We start from the raw sequence: 27,492 nt of genomic DNA, 5'->3' as shown, positions 1-27,492 counted from the left end.
GGAAACCAGATTCTGGATCAGTGGTGCTGGAAGAGCACAGCAGTTCAGGCAGCATCCAATGAGCAGCGAAATCGACGTTTCGGGCAAAAGCCTGATGAAAATTCCTGATGAAGGGCTTTTGCCCGATACGTCAATTTCGCTGCTCATTGGATGCTGCCTGAACTGCTGTGCTCTTCCAGCACCACTGATCCCATTTCCTATAGAGTGCAATCAACAAAAGCTTGTTCTTGGAGTGCCTAATGCACTTTGTGGTTAGCATCAGACATCATGGTACAGTAACATTGCAACACCTACCAGGTAGGTTATTAACCCCCTCGGTGGTATCTGTCTGTCAGGCTGAAGATAACTCCGACCCTGTGACAGGGAATGTCCGCACTGCTCCAACCAAACCCAAGCTTCAGATCCTCCCTATTCACTGTTATCCCACCGTGCACAAAAGTGAATCCTTCCATCTTGAGAATTAACAAGTTGTAAAAATGGAGCAGGGTTCAATCCCAGATCCTGAACAGACACCTCCAATGCACACTCTGTGAGGCCCCTCTGTGTGCCCACATGAATATGCACTGACCCCCTCCCAGCCTTTAGGACCCATGAGGAACTCACCTAAAGAGTTTCTGCCTTCCTCCACAGTCTCATTGACAATCCGAGCCACTCTTGCTGCATCTTTCGCCATCGCCTTTCCAGCACTCCAAAGGAGCAGCAAAACTGAAAGATAAAAAGAGATGACCTTCAAAGAGGTTTACCAGGTGCTGCCTGGATTAGAGGTTATAAGGAGAGGCTAGAAAACTCGGGTTATTTTCTCTGGATCAGCAGAGGCAGAGGTGAGACTTGAAAGTAATCTATAATATTATGAAATATATAGATGGGGGTTGACAGTCAGAATTGTTTTCCCAAAGTTGAAATGTCTAATACTACGGGGCATGTATTTAAGTGTGGGGGGGGGGGGGTGGTGGTGTTGATGTTCAAAGAAGTCTGGTAGGTATCTGGAGTGTGCTGCAAGGGGTGTGTTGGAGGCAGGTATAATAGGTAAGCACGTGGATATGCAAGGAATGGAGGGATATGCAAGGGCGGGCAGAAGGGATTAGTTTAATTTGGCGTCACATTCAGCACAATATTATAGGCCGAAGGGCCCATTCCTGTGCTGTACTGTGCTATGTTCTATCATAGAATCCCTACAATGTGGAAACAGGCCATTTGGCCCAACAAGTCCACACCAACCATCTGACGAGTAACCCACCCAGTCCCATTCCCCTGCACTATTACTCTACATTTACCCCTGACTAATGCACCTAACCTACACATGCTTGAACACTATGGGCAATTTAGCATGGCCAATCCACCTAACCCGCATATCTTTGGATTTTGTGTTACACGACCCAGAAACCTCTCAATGAATTGCTGTGTGGAGCATAGTTTGGGTGTTTATGTTGGCAAATAGTCTGTGTATCCCACTGTCAGAGAAAGTGTTGTTAGATAGCGCACCATGACTGCTTTCTGCTGTACTGATGCTTTAAGAGGATTCCAATAGCTTTTGGTCTTGCTAGAATCCCATTCCACCATACTCAGACAAAGTCAGAGAGTCCTTACAGTACAGGTGGCCAGTCAGCCCATCATGCCGATATTAACTCACTGAAGAACAATCCAGTCAACCCTAATCTCCTGCTCTATCCCCTGTAAGCTGAAGTCCTTCAAAGGTTCATCCAATTTTCTTCTGAATTCACTGATCTTCCCCACCTCAATACTCCTGTAAGGCTTTTTAAAAAATGCAGCAGTCCTTCAACAATCCTTGGTTTTCAAGCCTGTTCTTTTCTCATTCCAGTCCACAATTAAAATACAGAAAATTAATGACATAGTCTTTACAACCTTATGAAGTAACGTCTTTGAATTCACCTCAAAAGGGGAATGAAGCATCCTACAGGGCTGTTTCAAAGAAAAGCAGGCAAGTTATCCTCAATGTCCTGCTTAAGTTTTTAATCCCTTAACTAACCTCACAAAACCTTTTGAGTATGAAGAGTACTGAAAAAGTGTCATACTGGACTCAAAACGTTAACTCAATTTGTCTCTCCACAGATGCTGCCAGACCTGTTGAGTTTCCCCAGCACTTTCTGTGTTGTTGCTATTTTCCAACTTCTGCAGTATTTTGCTTCTTTCTGGTTACTCATCTCATTTCTATTTCTGGGCTTTTGCTGTGAACATATTGTCTGTTTTGTTCCCTATATTACAATAGACCACAGTTCAAACTATAATGCATTGGCTGCAAAATGCTTCGTGACGTCCTGAAGTCGTGAAAGATGCTATATGAATCTACAATTTTCTTTTTCAGTGATAATCAATTCTATTCTGACGTGGTGAAATCCGGACTTTCTCTGTGTCTGGTTTGTTATGAATGTAGGCACCACATTCCCCGTTAATCACACCGTCTAAAGGTCAAGTGACTCTCACTGTCGCTGCCACTGCCTCACCCATCTCTCAGTCATCAAATAAACTTCATAATCTGCTTGGCTCACACAACACTGGCCTGCACTGTTTATGGTGAAGCCAAAGAGAGGGAAAAGCATGATTATTTTTATTCTGTCGCTGGATGTGGATGTCACTAGGGAGGCCAGCATTTGTCGCTTGTCCCTAATTGACCATGAACTGACTGGTTTTCCATGCCATTTCAGAGGGGAATTAGGAGTCACCCACATTACTGTGGGTCTGGAGTCACATGTATGACTGACCAGGGGAAGGATAGATAGTTCCCTTGAGGGGGATGATCGAATCAGATGTGTTTTCACAAATATTGACATAGTCACCATTAGGTATGCTTTTAATTCCAAGTGTTTGTTGAATTTCATCCCATTTTAACCACCTATAATGGTGGGATTTGAACCTATACCTCCAGAATATGAGCCTGGATCTCTGGTTTAGTAGTCTACTGAAATTACCATCAAGTCACTGCCTCCCCTAAATATTCAATGATGCATATCTCAGGATCACTGAAAGTGATCAAAAAAGCCATACAAAACACAGATCTGCTTCCAGCTGTCTGTCTGAACAGCCTGCAAGAAAGGTCTCGATTGAAATATAGAAACAAACAGCTGCAGTAGATCACCCAGCCCCTTAAGCCTGTTCCCCCACTCAATATGATCATGGCTCATCCCCTATCTCAATGCCAAATTCTCACTTTCACCCCATACCCCTTGGTGGACTTAAAATCTAAACATTTAACAATCTCTTTTTTGAATATATTCAGTGAACTAGCCTCCACAGTCTTCTGTGGTAGAGAATTCCACAGGTCCATTACCCTCTGTGTAAAGAAAGTTTTCCTTGTCTTAATTCTAAATTATCTATTTGCCACTTGCTTCAAAGTCGACATAAAGCATCTCAGGACAACATTAGCCAGACTCTGTTAGGTTCTTCACTTACCGGTTCGAGGTCGAAATGAAATTAGGGGCTGGATTGTTAAACCAGTGAAGTGTATCAATGCCTGTCAGACTGAAATGACATGATACTGTGTTGCACAGCTGATGTACCTCAGCAACACGTCCATGGTTTACAGGACAAACCTGCTGAGCCTGTCAAATAAGCTTCCAGTCACGTGGGGTTCACTTCACCAAACAGAATGTACAGAGCTCATTGACAGAATGTACAGAGCTCCTGCCAGTGACTGTAAACGCCACTATGAACAGCTCACAGCTGCGTGGGGAACATTAGCACGTTTGTCTGCTCCACTGGCTGCAGCTTCACCTCCAGGCCTCGACCCAAAGGCTGCGGCTCAGTTCAGGTTGTGGCTGCAGTACAGGGCAACCAGCGGAGCTGCTGGCCTCACAGGGAAGACTTGCATTTATATAGCACCTTGTAGTTTCACTGTACCAGTGAAGTATATCAATGCAGAGTAGCCTGTCAGACTGATATGACATGATACTGTGTTACACAGCTGATGTACCTCAGCAACAAGTCCTAGTACATTCACCAAGCATTTTTTTTATTCGCTCGGGATGTGGGCATCGCTGGTTAGGCCAATATTTATTGGTCAGAGGGCAGTTAAGAATCAATCACATTGATGTGAGTCTGGAGTCACAATTAGGCCACACCAGGTAGAATGATAGATTCCTTCCCTGAAGGCATTAGTGAACCAAATGGGATTTTTTGACATGCCACAATGGTTCTTGGTCATTATTAGACTCCAGATTTCTATTGAATTCAAATTCCACCATCTGCCCTGGCAGCATTTGAACCTTGTGTCCCAGAACATTCCCCGGGTCTGTGGATTAACAGTCTCATGATAATAATAATGATAGGCCATCACTTCCCGTTCAAAGCTGGTCATAGCCAATTAAGTATTTTTAAAGGCTGTTGCGATGCAGGAAATGTGGCTACCAATTTGTGTACAGTACACTCCCACAAACAGAAATGTATTACTGACCAGCCTATCAGTTTCTGTAGTATTGATTCAATGATCAAAGTATCAGTCAGGGGACTAGAAAAAAAAAACTCTTTCCATTCTACAACTACTGCCCTGGAATCTCTTGCATCTACCCAACAAGGTACAAGCAACCCAAGTTAAATATCTTATCTGAAAGAAGGCACCGCCAACAATTCAGCATTCCCTCATTACTGACCCTCCAACAGTGCAGCACTCCCTCAGTACTGACCCTCTGACAATGCAGCAATCCCACAGTACTGACCATCTGGTGGTGCATCACTCCCTCAGTACTGACTTTCAGATAATGTGGCACCCCTTTACTATTGATCCTCTGACAATGCTCCCTCAGTACTGACTCTTTGACAGTACTGACCTTCTGACAATGCGGCACTTTCTCAGTACTGACCCTCTGACAGTATAATGCTCCCTCAGTATGAAAACTCATTGAGAGTGTGGACTGAACTGGTGTAAGTGCATACAGTGAGTGTGAGAATGCATTGTGCTTGTGTGTGTATATATTGTAGAATGAGCTAGTGTGCTTGTACAGTGAGTGAGTGTGTTCAGTGAGTGAGCGTACAGTGAGGCTGTAACATTGAGTGAGGTTGTCCCGTGAGAGAAAGAGTGATAGTGGTCAGTGCGGGTCTACAAAGAGAGTACACAGTTAGGATGCAATGAATCTGTATACAGTGAGGGAATACAGTTCGGGTTGATATTGTAGTTTGTGTCTGACTGTGCAATGAAGTGGGCGGCACGGTGGCACAGTGGTTAGCACTGCTGCCTCACAGCGCCTGAGACCCGGGTTCAATTCCCGACTCAGGCGACTGACTGTGTGGAGTTTGCACGTTCTCCCCGTGTCTGCGTGGGTTTCCTCCAGGTGCTCCGGTTTCCTCCCACAGTCCAAAGATGTGTGGGTCAGGTGAATTGGCCATGCTAAATTGCCCGTAGTGTTAGGTAATGGGGTAAATGTAGGGGTATGGGTGGGTTGCGCTTCGGTGGGTCGGTGTGGACTTGTTGGGCCGAAGGGCCTGTTTCCACACTGTAAGTCTAGTCTAGTCTAATCTAATGAACGGTGTACAGTGAAACTACAGGGTGTATAACGTGTCGAGTGAGGGTGTATGCAATGGATGGACAGTGAGGGTGTGAACAATAATTGAGTGTGTACAATAAGTGAGTGCACTGGCTGGGTGTGCACTGCCTTCTCTGCTTGTGTCTGTCTGTCTCCGGCAGTCGCTCGGCGCTGTCTCCTGTGGAAACAATGTTTCTCTCCTGGACTCGGACACTTTGTCTCCCGGACCACCGGGAAACTCCGTCAGCCTGGAGAGGGAAAGGGAGAACCCGAGGCCAGGAACAGAGACCTCCAGGAGGCCAGAGACTGAGGGAGAGGAGAAAAGAGAGATTAATCTGAACAGCAACAGACAGTGATTAACGGTGGGATAAGAGAAAGATCAGGGGAAACAGCGAGGGAGGCAGAGAGAAAGGGGGAAAGTGAAAGATAAGAAGAGAAAGATAAGTAGGAAACAGAAAAAGGAGACGGGGTGGATAGTTTGGGGAAACAAGAGATGTTGGGGGTGGGTGGAGTGATAGAATGGGGGGAGAGTGAGAGACTAGGAGAGAGAAGGGAGTGAGATACTTGTGATGGGGAAGTGGCGAGTGAGAGACGGGGAAGTAAGAAACTGGGGGTAGAGAGACAGGGTGGTGTGAGACTGGGAAGGGTGGGACGAGAGACGGGGTGAGAGTTGTGAGGGGGGAATGAGAGACTGGGGGAGTGAGAGATAGGGTGGCTGGGGGAGAGAGTGAGAGATGGGATGGCTGGGGGGGGGTTGGAGTGAGGACTTGGGGAGTGGAGGGGTTGAGAGAGACGGGGGGAAATAAGAGACTCAGGGCTGAGGGGAGGGATAGACTGGGGAGGGAATGGGGGGAGTGAGAGACGGGCGCAATAGGAGGGAAGTGAGAGATGCGTGAGGTGGGGGATTGCGGGGTGAGTGAGTGGTGGAGGATGGGGAGGAGTGAGAGCGGGTGTAGTTGGGGAGGGGAGTGAAGGAGAGGGGAAACTGATGTGAGAGATGTGGGATGGGGGGATGTGAGAGATACGGGATGGGGGGGTGAGAGATATGGGATGGGGGGGTGAGAGATATGGGATGGGGGGGTGAGAGAGATATGGGATGGGGGGATGTGAGAGATACGGGATGGGGGGGTGAGAGATATGGGATGGGGGGGTGAGAGATATGGGATGGGGGGGTGAGAGATATGGGATGGGGGGGTGAGAGATATGGGATGGGGGGGTGAGAGATATGGGATGGGGGGGTGAGAGATGTGGGATGGGGGGTGAGAGATGTGGGATGGGGGGGTGAGAGATGTGGGATGGGGGGGTGAGAGATGTGGGATGGGGGAAGAGACGGGGGAGCGAGGGGGAAAAGAAACGGGGGAGCGAGGGGGGGAAGAGACGGGGGAGCGAGGGGGGAAGAGACGGGGGAGCGAGGGGGGGAAGAGACGGGGGAGCGAGGGGGGAAGAGACGGGGGAGCGAGGGGGGGAAGAGACGGGGGAGCGAGGGGGGGAAGAGACGGGGGAGCGAGGGGGGGAAGAGACGGGGGAGCGAGGGGGGGAAGAGACGGGGGAGCGAGGGGGGAAGAGACGGGGGAGCGAGGGGGGGAAGAGACAGGGGAGCGAGGGGGGGAAGAGACGGGGGAGCGAGGGGGGGAAGAGACGAGGGGGGGGAAGAGACGAGGGGGGGGAAGAGACGGGGGGGGAAGAGACGAGGGGGGGGAAGAGACGAGGGGGGGGAAGAGACGAGGGGGGCAAGAGACGAGGGGGGCAAGAGATGAGGGGGGCAAGAGATGAGGGGGGAAGAGACGAGGGGGGGGCAAGAGACGAGGGGGGGCAAGAGACGAGGGGGGGCAAGAGACGAGGGGGGGGAAGAGACGAGGGGGGGGAAGAGACGAGGGGGGGGAAGAGACGAGGGGGGGGAAGAGACGAGGGGGGGGAAGAGACGAGGGGGGGGAAGAGACGGGGCGAGGGGGGGAAGAGACGGGGTGAGGGGGGGAAGAGACGGGGCGAGGGGGGGAAGAGACGGGGCGAGGGGGGGAAGAGACGGGGCGAGGGGGGGAAGAGACGGGGCGGGGGGGAGGAGACGGGGCGGGGGGGAGACGGGGCGAGGGGGGAAGAGACGGGGCGAGGGGGGGAGACGGGGTGAGGGGGGGGAAGAGACGGGGCGAGGGGGGGAGAGACGGGGCGAGGGGGGGAGACGGGGCGAGGGGGGGAAGAGACGGGGGAGTGGGGGGGAAGAGACGGGGGAGTGGGGGGGAAGAGACGGGGGAGTGGGGGGGGAAGAGTCATAGAGATGTACAATATGGATACAGACCCTTCGGTCCAACCCGTCCATGCCAACCAGATATCCCAACCCAATCCAGTCCCACCTACCAGCACCCAGCCCATATCCCTCCAAACCCTTCCTATTTGTATACACATCCAAATGCCTTTTAAACGTTGTAATTGTACCAGCCTCCATCACTCCCTCTGGCAACTCATCTCTTCACCCTCTGTGTGAAACAGTTGACCCATAGGTCTCTTTTATATCTTTCCCCTCTCACCCCAAACCCATGCTCTCCAGTTCCCGACTCCCTGACCGCAGGGAAAAGGCCTTGTCCACTCATCTCATCCATGTCGCTCATGATTATGCAAATCTCTATAAGGTCACCCTTCAGCCTCCGATGCTCCAGGGAAAACAGCCCCAGCCTGTTCAGCCTCTACATATCGCACAAAACCTCCAACCCTGGCAACATCATTTTCTGCTGAAAATGTGTTGCTGGAAAAGCGCAGCCGGTCAGGCAGCATCCAAGGAACAGGAAATTCGACGTTTCGGGCATAAGCCCTTCATCAGGAATGAGGAAAGTGTGTCCAGCAGGCTAAGATAAAAGGTAGGGAGAAGGGACTTGGGGGAGGGGCGATGGAGATGTGATAGGTGGAGGAAGGTCAAGGTGAGGGTGATAGGCCGGAATGGGGTGGGGGCGGAGAGATCAGGAAGAAGATTGCAGGTTAGGAGGGTGGTGCTGAGTTCGAGGGATTCGACTGAGACAAGGTGGGGGGAGGGGAAATGAGGAAACTGGAGAAATCTGAGTTCATCCCTTGTGGTTGGAGGGTTCCCAGGCGGAAGATGAGGCGCTCTTCCTCCAACCATCGTGTTGTTATGGTCTGGCGATGGAGGAGTCTAAGGACCTGCATGTTCTTGGTGGAGTGGGAGGGAGAGTTAAAGTGTTGAGCCACAGGGTGGTTGGGTTGGTTGGTCCGGATGTCCCAGAGGTGTTCTCTGAAGCGTTCCGCAAGTAGGCGGCCTGTCTCCCCAATATATAGGAGGCCACATCGGGTGCAGCGGATGCAATAGATGATGTGTGTGGAGGTGCAGGTGAATTTGTGGCAGATATGGAAGGATCCCTTGGGGCCTTGGAGAGAAGTAAGGGAGGAGGTGTGGGCGCAAGTTTTGCATTTCTTGCGGTTGCAGGGGAAGGTGCCGGGAGTGGAGGTTGGGTTGGTGGGGGGTGTGGACCTGACAAGGGAGTCATGGAGGGAGTGGTCTTTTCGGAACGCTGATAGGGGAGGGGAGGGAAATATATCCCTGGTGGTGGGGTCAGTTTGGAGGTGGCGGAAATGACGGCGGATGATTCGCTGTATATGGAGGTTGGTGGGGTGGTAGGTGAGAACCAGTGGGGTTCTGTCCTGGTGGCGGTTGAAGGGGCGGGGTTCAAGGGCGGAGGAACGGGAAGTGGAGGAGATGCGGTGGAGGGCATCGTCGATCACGTCTGGGGGGAATCTGCAGTCCTTGAAGAAGGAGGCCATCTGGGCTGTACGGTATTGGAACTGGTCCTCTTGGGAGCAGATGCGGCGGAGACGAAGGAATTGGGAATATGGGATGGCGTTTTACATCATTTTCTGAACCCCTTCAAGTTTCACAACATCCTTCCAATAGGAAAGAGACCAGAATTGCACGCAACATTCCAACAGTGGCCCAACCAATGTCCTGCACAGCCACAACATGACCCCCCAACTCCCGCACTCAATACTCTGACCAATAAAGATAAAGGAAAGCATACCAAACGCCTTTTTCACTATTCTATCTACCTGCGACTCCACTTCCAATTAGCTATGAACCTGCACTCCAAGATCTCCTTGTTCAGCAACACTCCCCCGGACGCCACCATTAAGTGTATAAGTCCTGCTAACATTTGCTTTCCCAAAATGCAGCACCTCGCACTCATCCGAATCAAATTCCATCTGCCACCCCTCAGCCCACCGGCCCATCTGATCAAGATCCCATTGTAATCTGACGCAACCTTCCCTGCTGTCTACTGTACCTCACATCATCTGCAAACTTACTATCTGTACCTCTTATGTTCACATCAATTCATTTGTGTAAATGACAAAAAGCAGAGGACCCAGCACCAAACCCCGTGGCACTCCACTGGTCACAGGCCTCCAGTCTGAAAAACAACCCTCCTCCACCATCCTCCATCCTCCACCCCCAAGCCAGTTCTGTATCCAAATGACTAGTTCTCCCTGTATTCTGTGAGATCTAACCTTGCTAATCAGTCTTCCATGGGGAACCTTGTCGAAGAGACGGGGGAGTGGGGGCAACAGACAGGGGGAGTGGGGAGAAGAGGCGGGGGGGAAGAGGGGAGTGAGGGAGGGAAGAGATGGCAGTGAGAAGTGGGGGGAGAGAGGAGGGAGCGAGGGGGGGGAAGAGTTGGTGGGATGGAAGAGGTGGGGGAGTGGAAGAGACGAGGTGGGGGAAAGAGACGGGGTGAGTTGCGGAAAGGGATGAGGTTGGTGGGGGAAGAGACGGGGTGGTGGGGAAAGAGGCGGGAGATGGGGGAAAAGAGACCAGGTGCTGGTTGGGGGAAAGAGATTGAGGGTGGGGGGGGGGGGGGAAAAGACATTGGTGGGGGGGGGAGAAATTGGTGTGTGGTGGGGCAAAGAGTTTGAGTTAAGGGACAAGAGATGGGGGTTTGGGGGAAAGAGACAAGAGGTTGGGTTGAAGAGACTGAGGGTAGGGTGGAGTCAAGAGATGGTGGGGTGGAGGGATAGAGAAACAGAGAGGTTAGGATAACATTTGGAGACAGGGTAAACACAAGACCTGGGGAGAGAGGAACTCAAAGAAGGGAGAAGAGGAGAGATGGAGGAAGAGAGAAATTTGGGGAGAAATAGAGACAGGGATGTGAGAGAGGTGGGGAGTTGTAGAGACTGGGGGGTGGGGGGGAACAGAATTACGAGGGGAAATGCAGAGATAGAGAAAGGGAAAAACAGGGGGAAGCAGATGCAGAGTGAATGACAGACAGGGACCAAAGAGAGATCAATTGGAGTGAGGGAGGGATGAAAGAGAGAGGAGAGACTGAGGAGACAGAGAGAGAGAGAGAGACTTCGGATGGGAGAGAGTATGAGGGAGGATTGTTGAGTAAGAGAAGACTGAGAATGTGAGGAAAACTGGGGGAAGAGAGACACCAGTGAGAGATGAGAGACTGGCGCAGAGAAAGAGAATGAGAGAGACTGGGCGAATGCTAGAGAAAAATGGGAAGAAGAGAAAGAAAGAAAGAGATTGGGCAGGGGGAGGCAGAGAGAAGTGCAGACAGTTGGTGAGACTGGGAGAGAGAGAGAAACCGGAGGAAGGAAGAGAAGGCAATAAATGGGGAAGGGAGAGAGGCTGGGGAAGAGAGGGAAACTCAGGGGAAATGAGAATATGAATCCAAATTGGCAAGGAACATATATGTGAAAAATTTTTTTTCCAATGACCAAGTTTACCGTTGAGGACAGGAGGATTTCTCATGGAGAACTGTGAAATGACTAAAGACACAGAAAATCTCCCAGGAATACTCAGCATACAGGGACCTGAATAGTTAATGAGCTAAAATAAATTAGTATTATTAATGATGGACTACAAGCAAGTTGTTGGATTGACTGTTGATAAATTTGCAGGACGAGACGAGCTTCGGCCCAGAGTGCTTCACAAAGGAACTGTACAGATAGTGGATGCGTTGCTATTATCTTTCAGATTTCTTTAGATTCTGGGATTTTCTTGCTGACTGGAAGGCAGTATTTGTAATCCCACTATGTAAGAAGGGAGGAAGAGAGAGAGTGGTGAACTACAGACCAGTAAGTTTGATTTCAATTGTAGGGAAAAATTTGTAATAAATTAGAATTTGTAATAAGGAACGTAATCATTGAACATTTAGAAAATACTGGCAAAATATGGTCAACATGGAAAGTCATGCTTGATAGTTGAATTGGAGTTCTTTGAAAATGTCATGTGCAGAATGGACAAAGGGAGAACCAGTGGATATGGAGTATTAGATTTTCAGGAGATTTTCAGTAAGGTCTCACACAGGAGGGTAGTAAAGAAAATTACAGCGCTAGGGTTTGGGATGACTTACAAGTATAGATTGAGAACGGTTTAAGAGACAGAAAGCAAATTTTAGGAATAAGATCTAGGAGCAGAATTAGGCCTTTCAGCCCATCAAGTCTGTTCTGCCTGTTGATCATGGCTAATATGATTCTAAACCCCAATGGCCTATCCTCTCCCTGTAATCTTTGATCCACTTACTAATCAAGAACCTATCTATCTCTGTCTTAAACACATTCAATAACTTGGCCTCCAGCCTTCTGCAGCAATGAGTTCCTCAGACTTACCAACCTCCTGCTAAAGAAATTCCTCCTTAAAGGGTTGTCCCTTCGCCCTAAGGCTGTGTCTTCAGGTCCCAGTCTCTCCTACTAGTGGAAACATCTTCTCCATGTCGTCCACTGTGAAGGCCTCTCTGTATTCTGTAAATTTCAATGAGATAACCTCCCACCATCCTTCTAAACTTCACTGGGTACAGGCCCAGAGTCCTCAACCGCTCCTCATATGACAAGCTCTTCATTCCCAGGATAATTCTTGTGAACCTCCTTGGGATCCCCTCCAATGTCAGCACATCCTTCCTTAGATTAGAAGGCCAAAACTGCTCACAATATTCCAAGCACAGTCTGACCAAAGCCTTATATAGCCCCAGTAGAACATCTCTGCTCTTGCATTCTAGCCTGAAATGAATGCTAACATTACATTTGCCTTCCTTAGTGCATATTGAACCTGCATGCTAACCTTAAGAAACTCCTGCACTGGGACTCCTAAGTTCTTTTGTGATTCAGATTTCTGAAGCCTTTCCCCATTTAGAAAATAATCTATACTTCTTGGTCTACAGTTTTTTCCACTTAAAAAGGGACTTACCTCGAGAGTCGGGCCTCCATTTTGAACACAGCAGAGAGGAGAGAAAGTGGAGAGAAGCGAAGGCTGCTGGGAAGTTTTTAAGTGGGTGGGACCTAAATCTAGACCCTATACCTTAGGCCCTCCCTCCCTCCTCCTCTAACCTTACTAAGAGTCTGGAAACTCGGTAAGTTTTCAGGTTTTCTCTTTTTATCCTTCTCTTCCTTGGTTAGTCCAATGTGGGCTTTCAGATTAGTGGAATATGGCTGCTAGCTGTTGCATGTTCCTGCTGCAGAATGTGGCAGGAGAGAGACATGACACACGTCTCTGCTGACCACATCTGTGAGAAGTGCAACCAACTCCAGCTCCTCAAAAATCGAATTAGGGAACTCGAGCTGGAACTGGATGAACTACAGATCATCCAGGAAGCTGAGTGAGAAATTGAGAGGACGCACAGGGAGATGATCACTCCTCAGACACAGGATAAAGACAGCTGGGTTACAGTCAGGGGGAGGAAATGGAACCAACAGATAAGGCAGGGATCCCTTGTGTACGTTCCCCTCAGCAATACTGCTGGTGGGGATGGCCTACCAGGGGAAAGCCAAAGTTGTCAGGTCTCTAGCACTGAGCCTGGCATTGGGGCTCAGAAGGGAAGAAGGGAGAATAGAAAAGCGCTAGTGGTAGAGGATTCCATAGTTAGATGGATTGACTATTTGGGAAAGCGTAGCATGATTAAAGGCAGTCAGATGGCTTTGTGAGGGGCAGGTCATACCTCACAAATCTTATTGAGTTCTTTAAAGAGGTGATGAGACAAGTCGATGAATGTCAAGCAGTAGATGTGGTGTATATGGACTTCAACAAGGCATTTGATAAGGTTCTGAAAATGTGTTGCTGGAAAAGCGCAGCAGGTCAGGCAGCATCCAAGGAACAGGAGAGTCGACGTTTCGGGCATGAGCCCTTCTTCAGGAATCCATTTGATAAGGTTCCCCATGATAGGCTCATAAAGTCAGGAGGTATGGGATACAGGAAGATTTGGCTGTCTGGATTCAGAATTGGTTGGCTGACAGAAGGCAGAGAGTGGTTGTAGATGGAAAGTATTCTGTCTAGAGGTTAGTGTAGAGTGGTGTCCCGCAGGGCTCTGTTCATGGGCCTCTGCTCTTTGTAGGTTTTATAAATGACTTGGATGAGGAGGTTGAGGGGTGGGTTAGTAAATTTGCCGATGACACAAATGTTGGAGGTGTCATTGATAGTATTGAGGGCTATTGCAGGCTGCAGCGCGACATAGACAGGATGCAGTGTTGGGCTGAGAAATGGCAGATGGAGTTCAACCTGGATAAATGTGAAGTGATGCATTTTGGAAGGTCGAAGTTGAATGCTGAATATAAGATTAAAGACAGGATTCTCGGCAGTATGGAAGAACAGAGGGATCTTGGTGTTCAAATGCATAGATCCCTCAAAGTTGCCACCCAAGTAGTAGGATTGTGAAGGAAGCATGTGGTGTTTTGGCTTTCATTAACAGGGGGATCGAGGTTAAGAGCGTGAGGTTTTGCTGCAGCTCTATAAGACCCTAGTGAGACCACACTTGGAATATTGTGTCCAGTTCTTGTCGCCCTATTATAGGAAAGATACAGAGGCTTTGGAGAGGGTGCAAAGAAGGCTTACCAGGATGCTGCCTGAACTGGAGGGCTTGTCTTATGAAGAGAGGTTGACTAAGCTCAGACTTTTCTCTCCGGAGAGAGGCATGGATAGAGCCAATAGCCAGAGATTTCCCCAGAGCAGGATTGACTGGCACGAGGGGTCATAGTTTTAAGATACTAGGAGGAAGATATCGAGCAGACATCAGAGGTAGGTTCTTTACGCAGAGAATTGTGAATGCATGGAATACGTTGCCAGTAGTGGTGGTGGAAGCAGAGTCATCAGGGACATTTAAGCGACTGCTGGACGTGCACATGGACAGCAGTGAATTGAGGGGTGTGTAGGTTAGGTTATTTTATTTTGGATTAGGAATAATCCTCGGCACAACATCGTGGGCCGAAGGGCCTGTTCTGTGCTGTACTTTTCTATGTTTCTATTCTTCTTCCCAAAGTGCAAGACATCACACTTACCCACAACATATTCCATCTGCCACTTCTTTGCCCAATCTCCAAGCCCGTCCAAGTCCTTCTACACGTCCCCACTTCCTCAACATTACCAGTCTGTTCATCATCTGCAAACGTGGCAACAATGCCCTCAGTTCCTTTGTCAAGATCGGTAATGTATTACGTGAATATTTGTCATCCCAACACCGACCCCTGTGGAACTCCACTAGTCACTGGCTGTCATCCTGAAAAAGACCCCGTTATCCCCACTCTCTCTTCTGCCACTCAGCCAATCCTCCAGCCATGCCAGTACTTTGCTCTCAATACCAAAGCTGTTATGTCACTTAGCTGTTCCTGTGCTGCACCTTGTCAAATGGATTCTGGAAATCCAAATAGATGTCCACTGGCTCTCTGTTTAAATTCCTCAAAGAATTCTAAGAGATTTGTCAGGTGTGACTTCCCCTTGATGAAGCCATGCTGACCCGGCTCTATTTTATCATGCCCTTCCAAGTACCGTACAATCTCATCCTTAATAACGGATTCTATACTCAGGCTGTTACTCATGAGGTACTGCAATGATTAGTGCTAGGTGTTCACAAGCTATATTAATGATTTGGATATGGGGTCAATTGTAATATTTCCAAATGTGTTGATGACAAATTGAACGGGAACCTAATTACACGAAGGTTCAAAGCAGACTTCAAGAGGCTGAGAACATGACAGATGGAATACAATGTGAGTGGGTGTGAAATTATTCCCTTGGTAGAATAAAACAGAAAGGCAGAATATCTCTTAAATGTTGAGAGCTTGGAAATGTATGTGTGCAAAGGAATCTGATGATTTTGCCTGTGAGCACTTGCCGGGTGCACTATTGTGACACTCAATTCAATGGGGAAGCCAACACCCTAATAAACAGCCTATCCGTGTCAGTGCCGATGATGATAGCTCTCCCTTTCCCTATGACAATGTTAACCCTTCTTTTATTGCCCATGTGTGGTCAGCGACCAGAAACAGAGGCAACCTCCCAGTTCTCGATTTATTTCAGTGGGACCCACCATGACAATGGGACTGTGGACTTTTGTGCTGGATGGCTTCCTATTGGTTCTCCTGCCTCTGGACGCCCCCCCCCCCCCCCCGCCCCTCCCCCCACTGTTCTTAAATGTAGATCCTTTAGGAGGCCATCTCTGGGACTATATATCTGGCTTGCTCCAAGTGCAGCCCCAGACTTCTGTTCAGTCTCAATGTGGGAGTCCCCAAAATCCAGTGGAAAATTCACCCCTGTTCCTCTCCCCAGGAGGCTGCCACACCCGGTGAACATTTCCACCATTTTCCATCTTGTTCTGAACTTTTCATCATTTATGGCTTTTTTGCTTTTGTTTGCGCTTGTCTATTTACCCTGTTCTCATTGACCTGCATTGGGTTACTGGTCAAGCAATATTTCATTTTCAAAATTCTTATCCTTGTTTCCAATTGCTCCATGACTTCACCGCTCCCTCTCTCCAGCTTCACAACCCTTTGAGATATCCAAGCTCTTCTAATACAAAACTGCTTGAGTATTCCACCATTTTAATCATTGCACCATTGGTAAACTTACTTCAGTTAGCCTAGGGACTGCACTTTCAGTCCCTCTACCTCACGTTCCTGCTTTAAGACAATCGTTAAAATCTACCTTTTTAACTGAGCTTTTAGTCAAATGTTCTATTCTACTATTACCACCAAGCCAGGGCATCAGTCCTGGTTCAACGGCAAATGCCAGAGGGTATGTCAGGAGAAATGCCAGGCATACCTAAAAATGAAGCGATGTCCTGCTGAAGTTACAAAACGGCATTACTTGTGTGCTAAACAGAGTAAGCAGCAAGTGATGAAGCTAAGCAATTTCCCAACTAATGGATCACATCTAAACTCTGTAGTCCAGGGAAACCAATGATGGTAAATAATTACACAACTAAAAGGAGGGGGAAACACAGCAAATATTCCCATCCATAATGATGGAGTGGGGGGAGGGTCAGCACAGCAGCGCAAAAGGCAAGGCTGCAGTATTTATATTAATTGGTGTCAAAATCCTGGAACCCTGGCGGCACGGTGGCTCAGTGGCTAGCACTGCTGCCTCACAGCACCAGGGTCCCAGGTTCGAGTTCTGCCTCGGGCGACTGTCTGTGTGGAGTTTGCATATTCTCCCTGGGTCTGCGTGGGTTTCCTCTCGGTGCTCCGGTTTCCTCCCACAGTCCAAAGATGTGCAGATCAGGTGAATTGGCCATGCTAAATTGCCCATAATGTTAGGTGCATTAGTCAGAGGGAAATGGATCTGGGTGGGTTATCCTTTGGAGGGTCGGTGTGGACTGATTGGGCCGAAGGGCCTATTTCCACACTGTAGGGAATCTAGAAAAAAACTCCACCTCTAACTGCATTCTGCGTCCAGCTAGACAAAATAGGCTGCAGTGGTTCAAAAAGCCAGCTGAGCGCTATGGTGATGTAGATGAGGGATGGGGAATAAATGCTGACCCAGTCAGTGATGCCCATGTTCTATGAATGATTAGAAGCAATTTTTTTTCTGTGGTGCAATATCATCTTTTGTAGTGTTCTTCTGAAGAACTTTAAAGTACTTTATTACATTGCAGTTGCTGTATTAATAAACTTGTTGTGTGAGATAGAGAGAGAAGGGAATGGGCAGAGATACAAAGGGACTGACATTGAGAAATTGATGAGCTGTAAAGTAAACTGAGCAAAGAGAAAGGAATAGAGAGAAAGTGAAAGTAATAGGGTAATGGACAGTAAGCCAGGATTAGATAAAGAGGGAAAGACATCAAAAATGGGAGGAGAGAGAGAGAGAGAGAGAGACTCAATGAGAGAACAGAAAGCAGGGACTAAAAGAAAGTGGAGGGAGTGGAGGGGAAGAGAGGTGAATTTTGAGAGCATTGAGAAGTGTGGATAGAGTTGGGGAGAACAGACAGACAGGAAAGGGTGCCAGTGTGATCATTTTGCGTGGGTTGTATGAGATGGGAATGGTGTTGGGGGTTGAGGGTGATGGGATGAGAACTGGTGAAAGAAAGCTTTGATAGTCAGGGTTGATCAATGGAAGGAACAGCGAGAGCGGCAGTGAAAGACATGCTAAAAGAAACAGGCAAGGGCCAGGCTGAGAGAGAAGTAGAGGTGTGAGGGAGGTGGGAGGTGATTAGGAATGAATAGAGAACTTCAATTCCAGCGGGTCAGAATGAGGAAATAAACATTCTAAATAATTTTTTTTTAAAAGAATGAGTATTCATTCACTGCCTGAGAACAATTAAAGGTGTTCTTTGTGGTCACTTGTAAGTTTCTCAGCATATTTAGACGCTGGAGCTGTTTAAGAGTCTATTGGACTCAGCTCCCTTAATGATCACATCCACAATGAGCTGACAGGTTGGGCATGTGCTCCCTCCATATAAATATGATGTTAGATTCAATATTAGTTCCATTACTGAGGCCAGAAGTTTAACACAGAAATCAGAAATACACTTTAAGAGGTGAGAATGAGATCCAAGCTCCCCTCGGCAATTAGTACCCAGAGATCCCAGTCTCCGTCAGGAATATCTTTGGATCTCAGAACCATTGACTGGTCCTTTCCAGAAATCAAACTTATTTAAAATCTCAAAGGGTTTTACTAGAATAAATTGAGAGAAACACCACAGGGTCAAAAATCATGTTTTAAACAATTGGCTGAAAATTTAGGAATGAGGAGACTTCAATCACACAGTGAGTTGTGATCTGAACTGTGCTGCCTGTTAGGGCATTGGAAACAGATTCATTAAGAAATTTCAAGATGGAATTGGATAAAAGCTGGTTAGGGGGAGTGGAACTAATTGGATATCCCTTTCAAAGTGTCACAACAGACAGAATAAGCCAAATGACCTTCTATGATACATTATTATCTGATTCTTATCTGTCAACAACCTAGTTCCTGTCACACCTTGGGTTCTTCCATTTTAGCAGTCCCCAGCAATGCTCCGTTTATTCGAGTGGATAGGCAGAAACCCCCATTTATGTCAAGAATCACATGAATGCAAAGTAACATCTTATGGAAAACTGTGAATATTTCATTCTTGTTGTCACAGACTGCAGCTGAACCATTCAATCTTTCAAAATGGGTGATGAGATGTTTCTTTGGTTACCATTTTCTTTCACAATATCTTAAGATTCCAACATCCGAAACCAGGGTTCAAATAAAAATTTAACATTCTGAAAGTTGCAGTTTCATAATACAGCCACCATGTTTCCTTTTATACAATTCTGGATTAGTGGTGCTGGAAGAGCACAGCAGTTCAGGCAGCATCCAAGGAGCAGCGAAATCGACGTTTCGGGAATATTCCTGATGAAGGGCTTTTGCCTGAAACGTCGATTTCGCTGCTCCTTGGATGCTGCCTGAACTGCTGTGCTCTGCCAGCACCACTAATCCAGAATCTGGTTTCCAGCATCTACAGTCATTGTTTTCACCTTCCTTTTATACAATACCTTCCTTAAACTTCTAACATCAATGTTCAGCCTTTCTCAAAAGCTTGGGATCTACTGAGTAATTTGACATATTCCAATAGATCAATCGCCCACTATCAACACCTTGAGGGTTACTATTGACCACAAATAAAATGATCCACTGGTGGTATAGTAGTGATATCGCTGGGACTGCTAATCCAAAAGACCAGGCTAATGGTCTTAGAACGTAGGTTCAAATCCCATGTCAGTCAATGAGACTTAAATTCAATCTGAAATCTGCAATGATTGTTGCCAAAACCTCATCTGTTTTGTATCATGGCCTTTAGGAAAGAAAATCTGACATATTTACCTGATTGAGTTTATGTGAGATTCCGGATACACTGCAATTTGGTTACCTCTTAACTACTGTTTGAAATGGCCTAGTAAGCCATTCAGTTAAGAGCAAATAGGGATTGGTGCAAACGTTCTCCTTCTCAGTGATCCTCAAATACCATGAAAGAATAAAGAAAAAAAGTACTGTGGCTACAGGAGTATGGGAATCCAATGTTGAATGACACACCTCCTTACTCAGCTCTGATCTTTGTGGCACTCCAATGGTCAAAAGCAACATTCCACCACCACCATCTTCCACGTTTGAGCCAGTTCCGTATCCAAATGTTTAGTTCTCCCTGTATTCCATGTGCTCTCACCTTGCTAACCAGTCTATCATGAGGAACCTTGTCGAACATCTTACTCAAATCCATATAGATCACAGCCACCACCTTGCGTCATCAATCCGCTTTGTTGCTTCAAAACACTCAAGTTCATGAGACAGGATTTCTCACAAAGCTATGCTGACTATCCCCAATCAGTTCTTGCCTTTCCAAATATATGTAAATCCTGTCCCTCAGAATTCCCTCCAACAAAAGGGAGGGCTTCAGATCCATAAATCATTGGGTACCTGTTGGACGGTGGGACCAGTACATGAAGGACGGGTTGCACTTAAACTGGAGGGGCACCAATGTCCTGGGCGGGAGATTTGCTCGAGCACTTTGGTAGGGTTTAAACTAGTTTGGCAGGCAGATGGGAACCAGAGCTACAGATCAGAGGAGAGGGTAGTTGTTGAACAGGCAGAAATACAATGCAGAAAGTCTGTCAGGAAGGATACATAGTTGATAGGGGAAAGGGATGGGTAAAAGTGTGTGTTGGTTTCAGTGCAAGGAGCGTCAGGAATAAAAGTGATAAACTTAGAGCACGGGTCAGTACTTGGAACTACAGCATTGTGGCCATAACAGAGGCACAGATTTCACAGGGGCAGCACTGGTTGCTGGATGTTCCAGGGTTTAGATTTTTTAAAAAGATCAGGGAGGGGGATAAAAGAGGTGGGGCAGTAGCACTGTTAATTAGAGAATGTATCGTGGCTGCAGAAAAGAAGGTTGTTGAGGAGGGTTCATCTACTGAGTCAATTATGGGTGGAAGTAAGTAACAGGAAAGCAGCAATCACTTTATTGGGTGTTTTCTATAGACCCCCCAATAGCAGCAGAAAGTTGGAAGAACAGATTGGACAGCAGATCTTGGAAAGGTGCAGATGTAACAGAGTTGTTGCTATGGATAACTTCAACTTGCCCAATATTGATTGGAACCTCTTTAGTGCAGATGGTCTGGATGGAGCCAATTTTGACAGGTATGTCCAGGAAGAATTCCTGACCCATATGTAGACAGGCCGACCAGAGAGAGGCCATATTGGATTTGGTGGTAGGCAATGAGCCAGGCCAGGTGTCAGATCTCTCAGTGGGAGCGCATTTCGGTGACAATGACCACAACTGCCTCACCTTTAACACAGCCATGTAGGAACAGATAGTATGGGAAGGTATTTAATTGGGAGAGAGGAAATTATACTGCTATCAGACAGGAGCTGTGGATTATAAAGTGGGAACAATTGTTCTGCAGAAAAGGCACAACGGAAACGTGGAGGCTGTTTAAGGACCACTTATTGTGAGTGTTGGATAACTTTTCCCACTGAGACAGATAAGGAATGGTAAGGTGAAGGAACCTTGGATGACAAGAGAAGAGGGGCTTCTCACCAAGAGGAAGGAGGAAGCTTACTTAACTTTAAGGAAGCATGGATCTGGCACAACTTTAGAGGATTACAGGGCAGCTAGGAAAGAACTCAAATAGACTGAGGAGAGCTAGGAGGGGACATGAGAAAGCCTTGGCAGGAAGGTATGACTTGGAGGTGCTGGTGTGGACAAAGTTAAAAATCACGCAACACCGGGTTATAATCCAACAGGTTTATTTGGAAGCACTGGCTTTTGGAGTGTCGTTCCTTCATCAGGTGGTTGTAGAGGTTAAGATCATGCTCTCAGAATTTATAGCCAAAAGAGTCCAGGGTCATGGAGATGTGATACAGTAAACAATCTTAGATTAAAACTTTCATCTTTTATAATGGGATATGTTGGTTTCAGTTCTTTGATATGTAGACCCCAGAACTTCTTTCAAATCACATTCCCAAAATGGCTCAGCTTTTCACACAATAGGTCCACGGACATGGATCCCTCAAAGTTGTCACCCAAGTTGATAGGGTTGTTAAGAAAGTATATGGTGTGTTGGCTTTCATTAACAGGGGGATTGAGTTTAAGAGCAGCAAGGTTTTGCTGCAGCTGTTTAAAGCCCTGATTAGACCACACTTGGAATATTGTGTCCAGTTCTGGCCACTTCATTTTGGAAGGATATAGATGCTTTAGAGAGGGTACAGAGGACATTTACCAGGATGTTGCCTGAATTGGAGGGTCTGTCTTACAAAAAGAGAGGTTGAGTGAGCTCAGGCTTTTCACACTGGAGACAAGGAAGAGAGGTGACTTGATAGATGTGTACAAGGTCATGAGAGGCATAGATAGAGACAGAGACTTTTCCCCAGGGCAGAAATGACTGTCACAACGTTATAATTTTAAGGTGATTGGAGGAAGGTATAGGGCAGATGTCAGAGATAGGTTCTTTTTGCAGAGCGTGGTGGATGCGTGGAATGCACTGCTAGCACTGGTAGTAGTCAGAGACATTAGGGACATTTAAGTGACAGCTGGACAAGCATATGGACGGAAGAAAATTGAGAGGTGTGGAGGTTAGGTTGATCTTAGATTAAATAAATGCTTGGCATTTATTGTAGGCCGAAAGGCCTGTATTGTGCCATACTGTTCTATGTTCTAACTTGTCCACCACCCAATGTCAGGCTCACCAGTCTATAGTTTCCTGGTTATTCCTTACCACCATATTTGGAAGTAAAATCAAGCTGTTTTCCCACGTACCTGCCCTTTCAAGTGTGAGCTGGGTGAGTTTAATGTGAAGACTCAAGTTATACAAGGCATTTCAAAAACTTAGACATAGCAAGTTTGCAGAGGACACCAAAATTGGAGGTGTAATGAACAGCAAGCAAAGTTACCTCAGATTACAACAGGACCTTGATCAGATGGGCCAATGGCCTGAAGAATGACAGATGGAGTTTAATTTAGATAAGTGTAAGGTGCTGCATTTTGGAAAGACAAAACAGCTCAACAAAGAGACCTTGGAGTGCAGGTTCATAGTTCCTTATGTAGTCCCAGATAGATAGGATAGTGAAGGAGGCATTTGGTATGCTTGTCTTTATTGGTCAGTGAACTGAGTGTAGGAGTTGGGAGGTGACATTGCAGCTGTGCAGGACATTGGTTAGGCCATTTTTGGAATGCCACATTCAATTCTAGTCTCCCTGCTACAGGGAAGATGTTGTGAAACTTGAAAGGGTTCAGGAAAGGCTTACAAAGATGATGCCAGTGTTGGAGGATTTGAGCTATAGGGAGAGGCTGAATAGTCTGGGGCTGTTTTCCTGGGAGTGTCAGAGGCTGAGGGGGTGACCTCAGAGGTTAAAAAAAATCACAAGGGGGCATGATAGGGTGAATAGCCAAGGTCTTTTTCTGGGGGGGGTCTAAAACTAGAGGACATGGATTTAAGGTGAGAGATAAAGTTAAAAGCACCTTTAAGGGTCAAGTTTTTCACCAAGAGGATGGTGCATGTGTGGAACAAACTGCTAGAGGAAGTGTTGGAAGTTGGTGTAATTACAACATTTAAAAAAGGTACCTGGATGGGTATATGAATAGGAAGATTGAGGGATTTGGGCCAAGTGCTAGCAAATGGGTAGAGATAAATTTCGAATATCTGGTCAACACGGATGAGTTGGATTGAAAGCTTTGTTTCCATGCTGTACGGCTGTGACTATTACTACTCCTGGAATTGCTCTTCTGTACAACCCACTTTTTTCCCGTTTCCCATTCTTCTCTTTTTAGCCACCTCGCCACACTAGGAACAAAATGAAACGTATAGGTATTCCCGATGAACGTGAAAAGCAAGGCATTGCATTTTTACATGCCGTCTTTCACAGGGGCACCCCACAAAGCGCTTTACAGCCAGAAAACTACCTTCTTAAAAATGCTCGCAACTGGGAAGTAGACAGGCAGGAGGCTGGGAAAACACCGCAAGTCAGGCAGCATCAGGAGGTGAAGTCGCTGTTTCGGGTGTAACCCTTCTTGAAGTGAGCAAAAACCGTGCACAACCAGAAACAGCAGAGCAGATTCAAACAGTCTGTGTCTATGCAGAGAGGAGCCAGGACACCGAGAGATCTGTTACCCCCGCCTGTGAGGACCCTCCTAGTCAGACTGAATACTGCGGTGCCCCTTTAAAACAGCAACTACAGGCATTGGCCGGGAATTTCGATACACATCAGCAACAGAGGCCAATCAAAGAGCGGCATCCGACGGCCCGCCAATGGGCATGGATATCCGGGTGATGACGTCGTGGGAAATCCCCCGAACCCCCAACACGCGCTGGTAATCGACACGAATCAGGGGATTTCCAGAGGGAGAGAGAGACACACACAGAAAAATAAAACATCCGCCAGGCAATAATCAGAGAAAGACTAGGATCCAGAAAATAAACATAGGGACACATTCACACAGTGAACGGTAACCAGGTATTATCTATAGGGTTCACAGTTATCACAGACACACACAGAGGGAGAAAGAGAAAGTAACAGCAAGAGACAGAACAGAGGGAGATAGACAGAGGACAGAATACTCACACCGAGGGGACAGAACACGGAGAGCAGACAATACACCCAGAGGGTCACTGAGACAGAGCAGGATCCAAGAACAGGACAGAAGGAGGTGGAGAGAGACGGGGATAAGCGGACAGGAAAGAGAAAGACGGGACATAAGCACACAGGGGATTTCCAGAGGGAGGGACCAGAGGAGAGTGCAGGGCATACGCACACAGAAGACAGAGAGAGAGAGAGACTGAGACAGGACACACAACTCTGCTGAAAAGTAAGGGTCAGCGACAGAGAATCATTAGAAACGAAACCCACAGGAGGTGCAGCGGAAGAATCCAAGTGGAGAGGAGTCAGGGCGGAGTAAGGAGCAGCTGAAGCCGGATGACTGAACTCTGAAGCCCCATCAGGTAGGGTTTGAAGCCAGGCTGCTGTGCCAGGTGACAGGGCTGGAGGCAGCTCGCACATGCTTGGTGGTAGGTGAGTGAGGGGGTCGCTGCGGGTATTGATTCTGCTTCAGAGACTAGCCCCCTGCCACAGTTAGACGACTGGGTCAAAAGCGTAATTCCCGGAGCCAGTCTAGTGTTCATTCAGGAGCCGTTTTTGAGCACTGATCTCAGCTGGATCACTGAGATTGGGTTTGAATTCAACCCAGATCTCAGCTGGATGCCACCTGAAGCTACAGAGTGGGAAAGGAAGTGCCAGCCCATTGTCCTCCTAATAGGTGGTAATTTGGGAATATTCGTGGGGGCATCGTTGTGATACCAGATGGTGGTGAGGGAGGGGATCAGTCTCTTCAGAAAGGACCAAACCTTTCACTGCCCGACCCAGCTACGCACTGAAATGACTTCAATGTCACGACAGTGGCTCGGTATTTCGATATTTTAAATCAATCTATTCAGAGATGATTTGGAGATCCCGGTGTTGGACTTGGGTGCAGATAGTTAAAGATTTTTAACTTTATTCAGAGATGCCATAGCACATCTCTGGAGCAGGTGGTACTTGTGATGCCAGAGTCCTAGTCCAGAGGTAGGGTTATAACCACTACCACAAGGACAGATGCTAACAGTTTCCTTGCATATGTTATGGCACACCTCTGTTGGGGCCTGAACCTGGGCCTTCTGGCGCAGAGGTATGGATACTGCCACTGCTTTATACAATCATCCTTAGCTTAAATTGCATGCTATCTTAAGGTGCTGAATGTGTTTCAACCACGCTGCGCATGCAGTAATATGTCGGCTAGTCTTGTTGGGCTTCCCCCATTGTTGCAATGTGGAATTGAGTCATAAAGGCCAGGAAGGTCCCAGCTTTGAATCCCAAGCTGTGATGACTGCATTGGCGCCACCTCATGCTCCCGCGAGGAGGTTGAGCAATTCAGCAACTTCACCAGCACATTCAATCCTGACCTTAAATTTACCTGGACCATCTCTGACACCTCCCTCCCTTCCTGGACCTCTCCATCTCCATTAATGACGACTGACTTGACACCGACATTTTTTACAAACCCACCGACTCCCACAGTTACCTGGATTACACCTCTTGCAAAAATGCCATCCCGTATTCCCAATTTCTCCGCCTCCGCCGTATCTGCTCCCAGGAGGACCAGTTCCACCACAGAACACGCCAGATGGCCTCCTTCTTTAGAGATCACAATTTCCCTTCCCACGTGGTTAAAGATGCCCTCCAATGCATCTCGTCCACATCCCGCACCTCTGCCCTCAGACCACACCCCTCCAACCATAAGAAGGACAGAACGCCCCTGGTGCTCACCTTCCACCCTACCAACCTTCGCATAAACCAAATCATCTGCCGACATTTTCGCCTCCTGCAAATGGACCCCACCACCAGGGATATATTTCCCTCCCCACCCCTTTCCGCCTCCGCAAAAACCGTTCCCTTTTTGCTCAGGTCCATACCCCCCTACAACCCACCCTCCCTTCCTGGCACTTTCCCCTGCCACCGCAGGAACCGTAAAACCTGTGCCCACACCTCCTCCCTCACCTCTATCCAAGGTCCTAAAGGAGCCTTCCACATCCATCAAAGTTTTACCTGCACATTCACTAATATAATTTATTGCATCCATCGCTCCCGATGCGGTCTCCTCTACGTTAGGGAGACTGGACGCCTCCTAGCAGAGCGCTTTAGGGAACATCTCCGGGACACCCGCACCACACCGCCCTGTGGCCCAACATTTCAACTCCCCCTCCCACTCTGCTGAGGACATGGAGGTGCTGGGCCTCCTTCACCGCCGCTCCCTCACCACCAGACGCCTGGAAGAAGAATGCCTCATCTTCCGCCTCGGAACACTTCAATCCCAGGGCATCAATGTGGACTTCAACAGTTTCCTCATTTCCCCTTCCCCCTCCTCACCCTAGTTCCAAATTTCCAGCTCACCACTGTCCCCATGACTTGTCCTACCTGCCTATCTTCTTTTCCACCTATCCACTCCACCCTCCTCCCTGACCTATCACCTTCATCCCCTCCCCCACTCACTTATTGTACTCCATGCTACTTTCTCCCCACCTCCACCCTCCTCTAGCTTATCTCTCCACGCTTCAGGCTCTCTGCCTTTATTCCTGATGAAGGCTTTTGCCCGAAACGTCGATTTTGCTGCTCCTCAGATGCTGCCTGAACTGCTGTGCTCTTCCAGCACCACTAATCCAAAATCTGGTTTCCAGCATCTGCAGTCGTTGTTTTTACCTCAGGTTAGATCCACTCAGTCCCAACACTGCTAAGGTGACCACCGTTGACAAATCATCTAATCCTATTGGTGGTAACTGTCTTTCACTCCCTGCTTTCAAGTATTTGACAAAGAGACAATTTTACTTTGTTATGCTGGCTTCTATTGTCAAATAGTCTGCCAGCCACTAATCTTGCTTTGGTCATTAATTCTGATTAATGTCAGCTTCTACATTTGAAGGAAATTCAACAATGACTATGAATTGCTGACACAAAACTGCTAATTACTCATTTGCTGCCACAATTTATACATACAATACTTACTTGGGACATTCTGGGATTGTGAAAGGCACAACGCAAATGTAACATTGCCCTTTTTATTCCTTCTAGAATTGGTGTCATTTCCTGACAAACACCTTATCCTTCTAGTTTCTAATATCTTTTGAGAGAGAAACTCAGTATTTTGGACATGATTTATGCATCTGACTGATGTATTGTATCCAATTCTGTGGGATGATGATTATGGTAAACTTATCAAATGTATTTAGGTTAATGTTCCTGGGTCCTGAGGTTTTGTCCTTGAATGCAGTG

At 47.5% G+C, this 27,492-nt stretch overlaps 2 protein-coding genes across 5 annotated transcripts in view; one reads left to right on the top strand and one right to left on the bottom strand.

Moving 5' to 3' along the window:
• LOC132835107 (leucine-rich repeat-containing protein 20-like) overlaps positions 1-27,492 on the bottom strand; it is a 93,967-nt gene that overhangs the window by 19,126 nt on the left and 47,349 nt on the right. Inside the window, exons 1-2 of one of the 4 annotated variants that reach the window (XM_060854425.1) lie at positions 23,597-23,843; positions 604-705 (exon numbers count right to left, since the gene is read on the bottom strand). In XM_060854425.1, coding sequence (XP_060710408.1) covers positions 604-673 — 70 coding nt within the window. In that variant the 5' untranslated portion in view covers positions 674-705; positions 23,597-23,843. Of the gene's footprint in view, positions 1-603; positions 706-3,408; positions 3,529-12,654; positions 12,682-23,596; positions 23,844-27,492 lie in introns of those variants that run through there. The other 3 variants (XM_060854426.1, XM_060854424.1, XM_060854427.1) reach the window with 3 other exon arrangements.
• LOC132835106 (nuclear factor NF-kappa-B p100 subunit-like) overlaps positions 24,045-27,492 on the top strand; it is a 64,617-nt gene continuing 61,169 nt past the window's right edge. The window contains exon 1 of the mRNA XM_060854422.1: positions 24,045-24,632. The gene's annotated coding sequence lies outside the window, so the exon portion shown is untranslated. The remainder of the gene's footprint in view (positions 24,633-27,492) is intronic.

This window comes from Hemiscyllium ocellatum, chromosome 43, assembly GCF_020745735.1.
Source record: "Hemiscyllium ocellatum isolate sHemOce1 chromosome 43, sHemOce1.pat.X.cur, whole genome shotgun sequence".
NCBI lineage: Eukaryota > Metazoa > Chordata > Chondrichthyes > Orectolobiformes > Hemiscylliidae > Hemiscyllium > Hemiscyllium ocellatum.
This window is presented reverse-complemented; position numbering and strand designations above follow the sequence as displayed.